At 37.1% G+C, this 16614-nt stretch overlaps 1 protein-coding gene across 4 annotated transcripts in view; it reads right to left on the reverse strand.

Moving 5' to 3' along the window:
* Positions 1 to 16614, reverse strand: part of ATP11A (ATPase phospholipid transporting 11A) — a 116622-nt gene that overhangs the window by 48245 nt on the left and 51763 nt on the right. For all 4 annotated transcript variants that reach the window (XM_063392757.1, XM_063392756.1, XM_063392759.1 and 1 more), the window contains exons 2-3: positions 11010 to 11132; positions 168 to 257 (exon numbers count right to left, since the gene is read on the reverse strand). In XM_063392757.1, the coding sequence (XP_063248827.1) occupies positions 168 to 257; positions 11010 to 11132 (213 nt within the window). The remainder of the gene's footprint in view (positions 1 to 167; positions 258 to 11009; positions 11133 to 16614) is intronic.

The raw sequence follows: 16614 nt of genomic DNA on the forward strand, positions 1-16614 counted from the left end.
CCAGAAATTAAATAAAACTCCTTTTGTCACATCATTGGTGTAAAAGGCTTTCTAGGCTCAACAGTTTACCTCCATGGTCATCAAAATCAGGTAATTTTAAAACCTTTTTCAACTTCTCCCTACGTTAGAAAGAGGGCAGTACTTACTGGAAAATGGGGATAGCTTACCTGAACAAGGAAAATGATGAGAAAATAGAAGTTAGCTATTCTTCTGAATTGCTCAAACAAATTTTTTGGTATAAAGTTCCAAAACGTGTACTGAAAACAAATGCACAGATTATGAGTATTTGTGAAGGAAATATTATTCACATTCAATTTTATAACTCACATTACAAGATTAAACTAAGCAAGAAGCAGGAGGGTTTTTGTTTTTTAGTTTAATAATTTACTGAATTTGAATCTTAATTGACAATCATGTATTCTTAGAATAGTATTGTTTTTCTGAACTGTGATAATCTTTGTACTAGGGACTAATAATTTTTAACTAGCAACAATACTTGTCCAGAGTTAGCATCCAGAGTTAGTAATGGAGTGGTTTATTTAAAGCCATTAATGGATTTTGGACAACCAAATAAAAGGTGTCAGACCCCTTTTGTTCCTTGGCAGGGACACAAAAATACTCTTGTGTAGATAAACTACAGTGGTGAATAAGAATAAGTGCCTGTATATTTCTGTACTGATCTTACAAATTACCACAAGTGTTGTAAAATGACCTAACAAACAGTACATAAAGTTGCAAACACAAAAGGTAAATACTTCAAATTTAAGAATTCGTGTAAAAGTGATAAAGGACCTTAAATCACCTAGTCCCCATCCCCTGCCCTGCAGCAGGTTCAACTACAGCGTTTTTACACAGCTGACTTGGTAGCTCCAGAAAAACATTGCAAGGAGTGCTTATTGGAACACATGTAAAAATGTCAGCTAAAACTGTGTGCAAAGGTTTGAAAAATGGCTTGAGAAAACTAGCACTGCATCATCTTATTATCCAAATTATCCTTTGACACATAATAAAATGACAATTCAAATAAAACTTTAATTTCAAACAAGATGGGGTAAGAAGCTTATCCTAATTTATTTGCTCTGTTACAAATGTGCCTTGTCTCCTCTTGGCAGATTGCACTTATACTTGCTGATAACCAAATTATTCCATGAGCTAGACATCTTCTGCATTTGGCCCTGAAGGCAAAGACAGACAGAGCTCTAGAAGAAAAGTACTTCTATTACATTTGAAGGCAAAAAGTACCCATGAGAAATATGCACTAAATGCATACGAAACGCTATTACATAGAGCAATCTTTTTACTTCTTGGATGTTAAAGCCTGAACATGTGTATGACATAGGAACAAAATGTTTTTCTTCTATCATGTCACAAAAATCAGTATCATACCTTCAATATGCCCTAAGTTACCACTTAATCCTACCTAATAGCTAGTTCAGTATTAAATCACCTGTGAGCAAGCCAAAACTCAGGCAGACAGACATGCAACAGCTAGAAAATCAGGTGTTCTGGTCTTGCAATCAGAACACTTTTCATCAGACAGGAATGCAGTTTGCACTACCCATTATCCAGCTATGTGGAATTTTCAAAGAGAACGAGTTAGACTTGATTATTTTTACTTGCACAACAATGCTGACCATTCAAAACTGCTCTTACAATAGATGATCACATGTATTCTACTCAATGACAATAACTGCATATTTTCATCATTATCAACTAAGTTAGCTTTGTTTTCTAATTTTATCCATTTATTTTTTAAGAATCTCCACCTCCTGAGAAAGGAAAATGAAAAACATTTGTTTCCATTTTTATTTATCTCTTTTGACAGAAATACTATTTTTCCATGGTAAAGGGTTTTCTGACCATTAAAAGTTTGATGATTTACTCAAGTCCCCACAGTTACCATTCATTAAATAAAAATGTGATCTCTTATGTAATAACTTCCACTTTAAATCTCCTAGAGGGTTATTTGACTATATGTCTGGTAATAGCATTTTATTGTTGGACAAGATATTTAAAATATCTGATTGAGAAAGCAAGTAAATCAATTAAAAGAACAACCCATAAAAAGGTTGTTCACCTTTACCCTTGGAATCCTATCTGCCTCATTCCAGCCTTAGTTCTCTGCCTTCTCTGCCAAGCTGTGGTCTACCACAGCTCCACCTTTGATCAGCAACTCCTTTAGGTGAATAAAAGTGAATAACATGGGAACAAATCATGTTTATGGTTGAGAAGTGCTTCCTAAAATGGATGATTCTTTAAAACAGACTACTTCTTAAAACTTCATTTTAATCTGAAAAAATTTTAGCACTTTATGACTCTGGGTTTCAGGCATACTAAGCATGTCTTTATTCTGCCCATTCATCTTCAACAGAGAAGTAATAATTTTTGCAGTTTAGGCAAGAAAGAACACTAAGATGTCTAGACAGACCTTCCCCTACCCAAGCCATTAGTAGCTCAGAGCAGCATCTACAAATGAGCAAGTAATGTTTCATCAACATAAGCACTCTCCAGAGAAGCAATGGAGGGGCTGCCACTCAGAACAAGATCTAGCTCATGACTGCTGCATTCAAGGCAGTTTCTCTGCCCTAGCTAGGCAAGAAAAAACCAAAATTTTTTAAAGGGAAGTAATTAAAAATGATGATATTAAATACATTGGATTACTGTGCCAGGAGTTACTAATATCATTTCTCTTCTTCAGATAATTTCTAGTTGTGCTCTTTGCAAACCCTTGAGAAGTAGTTTAGGTATATTAAACTACCTTTTTTCACAATTCACTTGAAGTATGTAAGTTTATCCAAACAGTTACACACTATCGAAATAAACTTTCAAGTTGAAGATGGTTTAATTATCTTTTCCAAATGCTACAAAAGACCTAGAGGCCAGAACACACAGGTGATTTTTGCACATGGGAGGTAACACATTAGACACCAAGTAGTAATAGTTACGCATTCAGCCAAAAGAAGAACACATGGTGCCAACAGATGCATCTGAAGCACTGTGCAGGAGTCTGTAAGATCAATCTGGTGTCAAAACAGCATCATTTGAGTAGATTTTCTTCCCATTTATACTTGCAGTAGCATCTGCAGTGCTGGTGTATTTCTGCACTCATGAGCATGTCTATAGTATTCCTGCCTGTGCCCCTGGCTCCATCTTGCTCTTTACTGATACCATCTTGTTACAGCCCCTCACAAAAATTCAAAAATGTAAAATACAGTGTTCTTGGCACTGTATTTTGACCTTCTTATTTAGTAACTGCATGCCAGAATTTTGGCTCATGTTTCAAGCTTCTCTTTCCACCCTAAGAGGGAGATATTTTCTTAAGAGAGTTTCTTGAGTAATCACTTTACATCAAAAGCTGAAGCTGTAAGAAAAAGCACTTCATAGTGAATTTTGTCGACACCTCAGTTTCTTATTTGTTTTAAATAGTCACCACCTCTCTTCTAACACACCCTGATTTCACTCTTTTTCACTCAACCTTTTTGACTGTTTCTTGTAAATGCTTAAAACTATTACAACAAAAGTATCTCCTATATAAGTTTAGCCCTGGTTCGTAGACATCTTCCTATGATGATTTTCATCCCTTTTGCAAAATAAAATCTATCCTGAAGATAACAAAATCAGAGTAGTATAGAGAAAAGCTGATCTTGCAGTCACGTCCATGGTGACTTCAGTATTTTTAATGTACACATTTTTATATCAATTACCAAGAAACAATGCATTCTTAAAGCTGCAGTTTAAAAACTAGACTGCAGTCATGTATGCACATCATAGAACGGTTTGGGTAGAAAATGACATCCGAGATATTCTCAAGCACCTAGTGCCAACCTCCCTGCCATGGGCAGGGACACCTTCCACCTGACCAGGTTGCTCAAGCCCCATCCAAACCAACCTTGAACGCTTCCAGAGATGCAGCATCTACAACATCTCTGGATAACCTGTTCCAGTGCCTCACCATCCTCAAGCCAAATCTAAACCAACCTTCTTTCAGCTTCAAGTCCTTCTCCCTTGTCACTTCATTTAACATCTTTGTAAAAAGTCCCTCTCCAGCTTTTCTGTAGTCTCCTTTTAGGTACTGGACATAAGGCTTCACATATATATAGTGTTATGTTATTAAAACAATATAAGTATTACATATATATGTCAAGGTAGCCCTCTTTAACAGAATAGCTGAAAAGGGTCTGATCAAAAGCTTCACAGTTTCTTTAAAGGTAGTTTTACTTATAAAATAAATAAACACTATTTGTCTAACTATTAAAGAGAACTGGTAAAGACAACTATAGCGAAGTGTATAAAAAACTAGGAAAGCAATAATTATCTGAAATCATAAGAAGTGAGTTGAGAGTGTACCTTGTCTACCTCAAGTGACTTGCTTATAAACGTATTAGAAACTTATAGCAGAACTCATCTACATTCTTTAATCTATTAAACGAATATAAAGACTTTGACTCGAAGCAAAAAAAAAAAAAATCAGACTTCTGTGCTTATATGCTACTCAACAGAATTTGAGTATTTTGAAAAGTGTTGGGCCATATTTATGACAAACTGGAGTGAATGTAGAAAGGCAATAATGCAACAAAAGTATTAACATATACACCATCTGCACAGTTTATTACTCCACTGAGGGAGGGACTCCTGTTTCTCCACATCACAAGGTCATTCACAACACAGGGATCAGTGAAAGCTGTGCTACATATAGGGCTTTTACAAGTGAATAACCATCACCACCGTGTTCAGAGAATGTGCAAATTTAACTGAATTGGGACAGTTGGATCAAATGGTACCCTTGACGAATAAAAACACATACTTTGGTATAGGATTTCTCAAAACCAGTTGCTGATAAAACAGGGTTTCTATTACAAACAAGTCTATTGTTAGTAGTCCCTGTTCAGCAAGTCTCAGTCTTATCCAATAGAGGCTATTAACTACAGGAACTCCTAGGACAAAGAAATCCCCCAGCATCTGTAATTATAATTTTAAAAAAGAAAAAAAACCCTTACAGCACAGATGACTGACTGAAGACAGAAATCACAGAGAATACCAGGAAAACAGAAAAAAGAATGTTTGAGAGCAAGCAAGCTTTACTTTCTCACTTGTAAAGAGAGAATTACACCTGTCTTCCCTGACCTTAGGTTTGGACCTGTTGTTTTCCTTCCTTCTTCTGCTTCTTTCACTGCATGAAGACTCCACACTGATACAAAAAACTTAAAAGACTCTCTTAGGGGCAGCACCAGCAGAAAATAAAATATTGCTAATAACCCTGGAGTGAGCCATGGGAAGGGTAAATGGCTTCTCCTGGGAAAACAAGGGAGATTGCAAAGAGCCTCTGACCTAGAAATCCCATGCTGAGCAGGATCATCAAGAGCAAAGAAGAGCTTTTCCTCGCTCTCTCCAGGCACTGACAGCTATCCCCAGAAGAAAACTGTATTATTGTGCCTGGAAGAAGAGCACACTCATGCACTCCCATCACAGCTCAGGTACTGAGATCCCTGAGCTGGCCCTTTGAGAGTCCAATTGATTCAGAAGCATTTAAGCTTCACTGCCAGCCAAGTCTATTTTCTCTTTCCATCTCTAACAGCTCCTGCCCCATTCAGTCTCTGGCAGGGCTGGGCACTTCAGACTTCAGCCCTTGCAGCATGGGATCTGACCTCCTACTTCCCCCAGTGCACCTGGGAGTCAGGGGATTACCCAGGCAGAAATGGAGAGCTCTGTGTTACAGCTGCTTTCGGAGCTGATCAGTAAAAGGCACACCCATCACTCTCTGCATTAGTCCCTGTCCCATACACATTTCTGTCTATCCACCCTCTCTGCGCCCCCCCGCGAGTATGCTACACAATTATATATTGGTTTCACAAGCACATGACCATGTCTCTTTCCACTGTGGGCTTTGGATGCTTTTCTGACTTTCAAATACCATTGCTCAGGGCTGTGTTTGAACTCTTCATCTTGAAACTGCTATGTCATGGCCCTAGAGAGGCCAGACAAAGCCTTCCAGTTGTGAAGCATCACCTTGGAAAGTGTGAGAGCCTAGGTCTCTGCTGGCTTCCAAGTGGCTCATCATCATAGAAGTGGATTAGTATTTCCTTAATCTTCAGTATTAACATTTCTTCTAAATGTGGCAACAAAATGAGAAATAAGAGCAGACCCAGTCTGTGTGTGTTTACAACAGCCCTATAAGCAAGTGCTGCAGGAAAGAGGTACAGCACAAGGGCATGTATTTCTACTGAAAGAAAGGAATATTTCAACATCTGCTGAAACATGTCAGAATTACTTTATTAAATTATTAGTCACTGAGATTAATTGTAAATCATCTCAATCAGATTAGCACTAAAGGTAGCTAAGGTTTCCCTTGCAATGTATAAGATTCCCAACACACAGCACTATTGTCTCAGGCCACTATCACAGAAATCAATGTTTGGATCAGTGTTTAATGAAAAGTCCTAAGGAAACAGGAAGACAACAGAAGACTGCATCATTTGTGCAACAAAACCAGGACCACTTCTGTTCCATGAACATAGCATACAGCATTACAAAGTAGGAAATCACAGTGGTACTGTTATCCCACTTGAGTTCAACTTACTGCTTTTATACAGGGAAGAACAGGAAGTAAAGCTACAGCACAAATGAGCACTTTGTAACTTCATGTATAATTTAATTCTAGTAACATCTCTTTAGGGCAAAGTCTTCAAGTAATAGCTCTGCATCCACTGTAGAGTCAATCTTGTATTTCTTGCAAGAGTCATATCCCACTACTCTCCAGTATCATCTTCGAGGAGCATAAACCCTGCTGCCTCTGGTTATGTTGGTGACTCAGGCGTAAGTGGGTTTCTGTCACTGTAAAATTTCTCTTTATTAAGTTATGACAGTAAAAGTGTGCAGCTGGACAGGACCACCAAGGTAAAATACTGTGTGTTGATTACCCACAAACTGAAAAGAAGAGTAGAAGTCTTTGTAAGGCTCTTTAAGCCAACCTCCTCTATGGGTAGTATGGGAAAAAAAAAATCTGTTCTCCTGCCTAAAGTTCATGGATGTTCTAATTTTGCCAGGTGTCTCTGACACACAGGAAATTCTCTCAGCTCTCATTAAACAGGCTACTCCTATCCAGAAATTTCAGGCTCTTTCTTGCGGTTCTTTCTTTAAGGGGTTTTTTTTGGGGTTTGTTTTTTTCCAAAATACATAAGCAGCTGTCATTAAACATGTTCCTATGAACTTCATGTTGTTGCCTCAAAAGAGATTTTATTTGCAGTACAATTTTTTTCTCTGTTCAAGAGAAATGTACACATCCAATCAGTCTTCAATTCACTGATTGAAGTAGAACAAGAAGCGCAAATCCCTACTTTGTCAACAAATTAGCTCCTTGAAGCAGAACAATTCTATAAAGGTATTAGATTAACTTCAGGAAAAGAGAATTTGAATATTGAAAAATATTAAAGGCTAAAAACATCATCATGCCAATACATAAATCCATAGTTGGCTACGTACTGAACAATCTGTGCATGATTCCATTGGCCTGGGATAAGGTACAGACTAAACCTGAGCAAAGGCATGGAGCAGCTTTCACACAAACTAAGGCTATTCCTCCTGGAAAAGAATATGGTGGAACACCACCAACAGAAACAAGATTAAAAACAGGGGAGAACAGTCATTGTCAGATTCAAGGATTTGGAATATGAACTCAAATTAGCAGGAAGTTTTAAAATGAAGGCTCAGTTTTCTTTTTGGCCAACATTTCTACAACTGAACTGTTCTTTATTGTGAGAACTTACATGGGCTTAAAAGGTATTGAAGGAATTCAGAGTAAAGAAATCCAATAAAGACTACTAAATACAATAAAGAATACTAAATACAGCACAATAATATGAAGCCTGAACTTTAAGGAAATTCAGTACTAAAAAGGTTTTATAATTTATCTTTTTTTTTTCAGAAAATAACACCCTGTTTCAGAAGGAAAAGAGGTTGTTTCTCACCAAGTTTTGGTAGCTGTTATGGCTGCCTATTTTAAACTAGTTTCCTTTTAATCTCTAAGTTCTACCAAAAAGTAAATAGTATCAAAACGTGTATCTTTTTTTCAGAAAACCAAGCCACCTCCCTACAAATTCAATTGCTTTCTTTCTTCTTTATTTGAAACATTGGGGGTTTTCTACCAGCTGATATTTTTCCATGCTGCAGCACTGTCATGTGACAAATTCAATCAAGGGCACATAACAGCCACTTCAAAGGCCAACACCCAAGGCAGCTGAAGTAGCTAACAGTTAAATCAACAAAAGGATACATGGTACAAAGGCCACTGTCTCCAGAATGTAAAAGGAACTGCATGCACAATCCAAAAGGCAGGAGTTTGTGCCTTTTACTGCTTCAACGCAGACCTTTTGCAATATATTGTAAATACAATAACTGAGTTAACACATCAAACCAACTGAACACTTCTGTCTAGCCAAGGTCTGTCCCTGTATTATTTTTCACAGTCATGAATGTATCATTAAGCAGACAGAGCATTAACCACACTCCATAGTGACACTGCAATGTACATGAAATATCCCTCTGCACTTGAATCAAAGTATTACCTTGCTGACACCAGGAAGGCTCTGGTGAAGCACAGCAAAGTGTACCTTTGGAAGGACCAGTAAAGTCTAAGGTTTATTTTATGCAAGCTGATGTCTTTTTCAGAGTATTATGATGTTTTTCAGTAAAGCAGCATACAGACAAATTGATGACATGGCTTCATGCTTTTCAACTACCTTTTTTAGAAACTCATTTTGTCCTAAAGTGGTGAAGTCTGTACATGGAAGTTTAGAGCTCCTCATCCTTGAAGAGCAATCATACACTTTCTTACATAAGCACTAAACACCTATAAAAGCCCAGCTGAAAGTTATTGTCTGTCTCACTGAGGAAAAATGAAGGAAGTATCCTTTATGGTTGAGGTAACATTATACGGTGTGCTTGAGAGCGTGTACCTTTACTCTACTTTAACAATTATGGATTTGCCATCTTAATTTTGCACATTTGAGCACTTAGTAGGAAATTCACGTCCATGTTCTACACGCTGTAATAGGTGCCCCCTCCAGAGGGATCCTACGCGAGCAGGGACAAGGACAGGCAAAAGGGTAAGAGGTAGCAGCTTACAGAACCAGAACGAGTGAAGCCAAGTCACAACAGTGCTTTATTCAGGCTGTCTGGGATGGAGCACGGGAATAATAGTTTACTTGAAAGGGACAGCATGGGAAGTTCTCATATATAGGCATCAAACAGCTTTCAGTGGTCTAAGCAACTGTTCAAAAGTATAAAGCATTTAGGTTAATTCTGTTCCCTACTGAACTATCATCACTGTATTTATTTCCACAAAGACAACGCACATTTTGTTTTTCAAATGAGTTAAGTTTGATCAATAAACAGAAAAACTGAGAAACATCGTGTATATATAAAATGTATGCACTTTCACTAATACTTTTTGTTTATGAAAGGTTACTTACAGAAACAGATACAGTTCACAGCTAAATAGTTTAACATTTAAAACATTTAACTGAATATGCTTCATATCCAAATAAAAACAGTGAAGCCTCTGTCCTGAACTGGTTGAAGTCATACATATTTACTAATTACTGGCAGGGATTCCCCAGTCCAATGCATATTTAAGTCATCCTTTAAAAATCTCACATGGCAAAGCAACTTGCAGCATCCACTAACTAAATAATCACAAAAGGATCTCAAAGCATAATTGAACAGGATGTTTTTATTTCAAGAAAAGTATCAGCAGTACCTTCAATGGCTTTATTTACATACCTCTCAGATGAGATTAAAAAAATAAGATGTCACAGGAGTACAAAAATTTGTGTTGTGTTTACTCTTCCATAATTCAAAAGGCAATACAAATCAATGTATAGAGCAGATGATCTCCCACTGTACCAGTTTGACTGTACTTCATCTCCCTTACCTTTCAAGCATTCTATCTAATTAAAGATGCCTAAATACTACACTGCTTCTTAGTACACCTTCTTTGAATGAAGTATGGTAAGAAGGTAGTAAATAGAAAGTCTCACTTGAGAACTGACATACCATTTGTGAAAAGTCTGGCTTTCATTATGTTAATGGCTGGCAAGTGTTCATATCCATGAGGGTAATCATTCAGTTCCTTGAGATCACAATGCTACCAAGGTTCTTAAAATGGCTGGGGATTTGAGATACTATTCAAAAAAATTCTCAGTAAAGGAGATATTACTTTGAATTGATTATTTCATATTAGCTGAAGGCGTCAGGTCATGAAGATTAAAATCTAAGTACATTGCCAATTTGGGAGTTATTGAGTTGTTAGCCATAAATCACCTGCAAGCATTGAAATTTCTATGCTACTGTAGTATAAACCTTTGGCTAAAGCAACCCAGCTGGAAAGTATCAACATTCCAACTGCTCACAAAAAGCTGTGGGAGCTTATGGAAGTTAAAACTTACTAATTGAGGTAAGGGAGAACTGGAAGGTTTCTAAACAGCACAAATGTATTATACTACCAAGACATCAATTATGATGCACTTCCATGTGAATAACAAAGACTGTTGACAAAACCCCACAGAAACAGTAAGAGCTTCTGAAGGGAATGACACCGTTACGGTGGAGAGAGTACAATCAATCTAAGTGCTTAAAACATTAAATTATTTCTAGTACTTTTTCAGGTATTGCTTTCCAGTACAAAGGACGCAGTCTTTCTTTAGGAAGATTGTATTTACTCCAGGATTGCCTCAAATGAAAATTGCTTTTTTCTTTGTTGAAAAGCTCATTATTATTCAAAGACTGTACTATACTAGGTACTGCAGTAAACATGAGAGAAATTATTCTATTTCTGTTCATTTTAGAGGCAACTTAGCAATTAGTATCTCTAGAAGAAATCTGAAATATCTTCATTTTACCTTTGCTGGTTGTTGAAAGCAAAGTAACACAGGAAGCCTAGGAAAAACCTTGAAAGAAACAAACGGAATAACTTCAACTGATCTATCTAAATGAATGAAAGAAAACATTGGTACCTTTGATGATACTATTCTATTATCCGGAAATCTCTGTGGAATGTATGCCTCAGCGCCTGGAGGTGGCTCACGATGCCCAACATAAATAGTCCGACTGTCCACCCAGTTCTCTTCTCCGGCACACTACGGGGAAACAAGAGTTACAGTGTCAGTTCACTCCGTGTTTCTGCAGCAACATGAGTCACACACTGAATGAACTCATCACATGCCCGACCATCAACACATACACAGCCACCAGCACATGACCCCTCACACTTTTCTGTATCAACTCAAGATCACCAAAACACCTAAAGCCAAGTCAAACGTCAAAACTCTGCCTTAACTGCACTTCACTTTCTCATAACGCAATGAAAGAGCATCTATGAAGATCACTAGTCTGACCTTTTCGTTTATATCTGAAAAAAGGGCAAATGATTGAAGACTCTCAGTCAAATCATGTACTTAATAAGTACTTATGTTTGTTATTCTATTCACCACTGAAAAATCTGTGCTAATTATTGTATTTTAATATATGACGAATACATTTTTGAGACTAGCCAGCCATAACTTAGAATTTCATTTGCAGCAAAGTGAAACTCTTTTCTCTGAAATGCTAGTAGTAATCATTTCTCCACACAGGAATAAGCCTAGAGACTCCTAGGTTGCCAGGAAAAGACCTCAGCTTGTCAACTCAGAGTACTTCCTCTTCTATGAAAGCTGTAGAAAAAATAAGTACGTGTGCCAAATTTTCACATTCACATCAAACTCCACCACACCTATAGCTTCCCCAAAATTAGTAGTTCTGTGCTCCATTAACTGTACAAAAGTACAAATCACCGTAGAAAAGTATTTACACAAAACCAAAATAACCAATTTTTTAAATTTAGAAGTTAAGTTTTTGGGGGGGACATGGATTATAAAATGATCATCCTTTAGTCAACAGTCTAATTCACACCTACCTTATGAAAAACATTTTTGAAGCACAGAACTCATTCCTAACACTTGAAGCCCAGGCATCAGCAACTTTAACATCATCATATGGTCAAACCTGGAGTAGTTTCATATGTCATAATTTAAACTCAAAACCTCTGCTTTATGTTGCACTGATGCATTTACACATACTTTAATTAAGCACTGGTGCTTGTGTGCCTCTACAGGTGAACTGTCAGACTGACACCAAGCAAACTAGCCCCTAACAAGGAGTGTGACTTGGGTACTTCACACAGCCAAAGCATCATTCCCCAAAGCAGCTGGATGTACCTGTGCTGTTCTTGACAAAATTTAATCATACAGACATGGTACCTTCTTTTCCAGTTAGTCTTAATGTCAAGAGTTATAGGTCAATTTACTTTACTAGTACACACTTGGCTAGTAAGCCTAAAACAAAACTTAGTTCTCAAACTAAAGAATATTCACCCTAACATTTTCTTCATCAATTCACATCTATGTGATTTTTCCACTGCCCTTAAGTACAACACAGCCAAAGATCACATTCTACATAATTTATTTGGAATAGATGTATGAAGTCTTGCAATACTCTGCATATTTGGAGCAGTTAAGTTAATAAAACAATTATCTCTGTGATGTGCATGACTTTCTCAAGGTTGGTGAGAACATCAAAAATATAAAAAGAAAACCTATTGGATTCAGACTATTAACCACAAAATAGCTGAGTAGCAGTCATCAAGTAAAATGTAAAGAGAAGGATCAAAGAAAAGCAGCTCCTGCCATCCCAGAAGTAGATACTAGAAGCAGACACAAAGGACCCAAAATCATTACTTGATTCTTATACATGAAGAAAAATGAAGACATTATGTTCAGAAGATACCAAAGGACAAATTTGCAATACTAGGCATAAAACTAAAACCAAAAGTAAACCCCACGTTCTTATGTGTTATTCAGCTTCCAATAACTTGACAGAGTCACTTAATACATTACATGAAGCTGTTCACAAAGGAAGTAAAAATGACAGCCCCTCATAAGGTACACCAAGGGCCCAGTCAGGGCTTATGCTAAGCCCTCCAACCGCCCCTGGCTCGGTGGGAGTGCACACACGTTTCTCCCATGCCACACCTAGCACAGACTTGAAACTAGGACGTGGCTCAGTATAAAAACTGCATTGATTTTCCAGTCAGACAACTTCTCCCTTATCACCAAGTGGACTTGTCAAAAAGTCAAGTGTCATTCAGCCAGCCCACTTCTGAAGGCCAGGTAACATTCCTTGAGCAAGCCAAAACATTTTGTAAGGAAGTAAAGCATGACAATGTTTCCATATTCCACCTTACTTCTATGCCAATAAGAAAACATGGTATCTTTTATCATTTTATCAGTACACAATACTTTTTTATCTTGTCAGTGCACTAAATGTACAACACACAAAAATTTTCTACTGACACTTGCACCACTTAACAGTCCTTGAAACACAAGGGAATGTGAGATATTCCTGTATAATACAAAAAACTGTACAACATCTTTTAGTTCTTCATTAGGAAGGACATTCTAGACATAAAGGCAACACAAAGATCGTGTTGACTCCTGATAAGTGAAGTGCCTAAGTTCAGAGATGATTACATAAACAGCCAATGGGAATGCCACACAAACTTTGAAAATCAAGAAGAAATCCCTCAGCTTCTACTTTCTTCTACAGACAACCAGCTTGACAATTTATTGCACAATTATTATGAACCAGCCCAAGACAGCTTGACAATGCTCTTAGTGCAAAAAAGCACTTTTAAAAGTTTCACTTTATATACCATACCATGACTCAGATAAAGCAGGCCTCTGAAATTACCTAGGAACCTGGGAAGACTGAGCTCTAAGCAGCATCCTCCTGCCATTACTGCCAATGTTTACTGGTCTGACAGTCCTGCAGTATTGTGTCAACACTAAGTAAAACAACCACTCTGGAATGTGAAGCCCTAAAGCAAGGCATTACTTTAAGCATTGATATAAAATGAAGATAGTATCTGCTATTAGCTTAATTTCATTTGGGTATATCACAAATGTATAAAACTGTATCAAACAAACTATCTGCTAGCACAGAACATTTTTTATTTCTCACAAAGTTTATAGGTTATAGAAAATAAATGCACTTTACCAACCTAATTCCACAACTTCAAGCCTCCAAGCCACTCCAAGTGTAAAAAAACTAAGCATGGAAGAGTAATGCAGTCCTACCTCTATTTGCCAGTGAGGTAGAACTGCAATGCAAAGTCACATGCACTGTTCAATATGGCAACAAGGCAACTCACCCAGGTGAAGAAGAAAAAGACACTTTTAGAAAAACAGCACTGTAAGTCAGGACACGGGCCATATAGAGAAATCAAACTACAGCAGCTGAATGTCCTGTAATGCCAACTACCAAATCCAAATACCCTGATCTGACAGTTCTTTCATTGTTCTGGTATTACAGCTTACAAAATGACACCAGTCAGTGAAAAAAGCAATCTGATGCCCCTGTCAGAACAATGAACTATATTCACTTGTTTTTTTTTAAGTTCCACTGCTTATGCCCATTAAGAATATGTCCAAGAAGCCATAAATATACCTTAGCATTATCTGGTTCTATTTATAGGGTAAAGCTTAATGTACTGAGACCTAGTTGTATTGGCACATCAGTGAAATGTTACATACCTTGTACTCTTCCAAGCAGTGTCAGCAACCATGAAAGCAAAGACCAGCAAAAGACTAAGGCACAGAGACAGAGACAGTTAACAGGATTTTTTTCCCTTAAGAGTTTAAGTATTTCTGCAGCTTATTTTCTTCTGATTTTAAAAAAATCAAACTGAAACTACTTGAGATTCACCTTCATACTACTCTGGTAATTTTTACCTAGACTTAATTTAAACAAATGTATTGCCTGAAAAGACAAGGGGCAATGGGTGACAGCAAAAGGATGATAGGAAGATGCTAGGGGTAGTTGCTGGAAAAGTAACTGACTTTGAAAGATGCCAAGTCTTGCACACATTTTTAGTCAAGAGATTTAATGTATGATTTTGAAATCAGTGGAAACACTGAATGACATTTCCTGACTTTCCACTTGAACTATTAACTTGGGCATAATTACCAGCAACAATCTTCAGTTCAATATTGTATTTTCTCTCCAAATAATATAAATACAAACACTATTCAAATAAGTTCATATGCACTAAGTACAGCTGAAAACTCAATCAATCTGCCCTGGCCAGGCTCTAAGTACATTTCATTGAACAGTATTCTCTTCTACTCTTTTCTAAATGCTTTTTGATTAAAAGGGATAGTGCACTCCAACCACAGATTTGACAGGAACAAATTCTCAGCATCAGCTATAGCCTTGTTCACCCAGGCTGTGACTCCATTCCTCCACACAGAAGTACTTCACACCGATAGAGGCCGGCTTTCCTAACAGCCTGGTGTTTCACTGAATCACCAATATTTGATGTCAATTAAGCAATTAGCACCACTTAAAACTGCACACCGAACACACAGCTGCTCAACCACTCTGGAGTTTTAGGATAACAGATACCGACAAGCCATTATCACTCAGAATCCAAAGGAGGAACTAATAGTGCATAGTGTGAAAAATACATTCACGCATTACAATAGCTCTGCACTAAAGGCTCTCAGTTTCCAATTTTTCATTCAGTGAAGAGAAACAACTTGAGTATCTCAAAGCTGTAATTCACTAAAGTGAAGAGAAAAAAAATTGTTTCCTTTCTAAACTGTAAGGAAACTGTCTTTATCGTGCACTACTTACCAAACTATGAGATCATTTAATCTCATCTTTGTCTTCCTTTGTCAAATGTAACTCAGTATCTGCTTTTCCACTTGACATCACTCTGCAGCAACAGGTGCAGCCATCTCCCTTTGCAAGCAATGGCACAGAGTGCAGATTTTTACCTCATCTTTCCAAATACAGTCCTTTTAAAGGTAGATTTGATCTACGGATTACAGAAATCCATCTAAAGAAATAATAATTTTTAAATAATGTACATTTTCTAAAAGTGCTAATCAGTCAAATGGATTAGGGCTTTTAAAAAGTTCACTTTTGCAAAAAAAAAATTCTCTAATTTGTATGCATGTATTTGTGGAGATAAAGGGTGATATTCTTATGCATTTAAAGGATCTTAGATTTCAAATGACAGGCCAACTCACAAATACCTATAGAGAAAGCACTTAAGCTTTACATTTTGTTCACAGCATTACGCCAGCCCTTCATACAAATTTGCCAAGCTCAGGGTGAAGAGTATGACTTTGAAAGCTGTTCAGATTGTCATGTTTCATGTGAATATAGAATAGCACAGATAAAGGAATTCATATAATTATCAGATAAATACCCTAGAGATTTTATATTCTGGAAAAGGACTACCTCAGTATGAGACACTGTAAACAGAAAGCAAATTACTTTATTCACCTACAAGTCATGGAGATATGCCATTAAATAACTACTTCAATGGAATACCAAAATGCAGCTCTTCAGAGGCAACCACAAAAATACCCCCAAAACAACTCTTTCCCAGAAACTCCTATGACTAATTAAAACATTTCCTATGGGTCACTCATAATGCGATTTGTTGCCACAGAATATTACTGCATTTCATTTTAGCTAATGAATTTTAAATCCTTAGATGATGATTTTCATCAGAAA

The sequence above is a fragment of the Prinia subflava genome, chromosome 3 (assembly GCF_021018805.1).
Source record: "Prinia subflava isolate CZ2003 ecotype Zambia chromosome 3, Cam_Psub_1.2, whole genome shotgun sequence".
NCBI classification, from domain to species: Eukaryota; Metazoa; Chordata; class Aves; order Passeriformes; family Cisticolidae; genus Prinia; species Prinia subflava.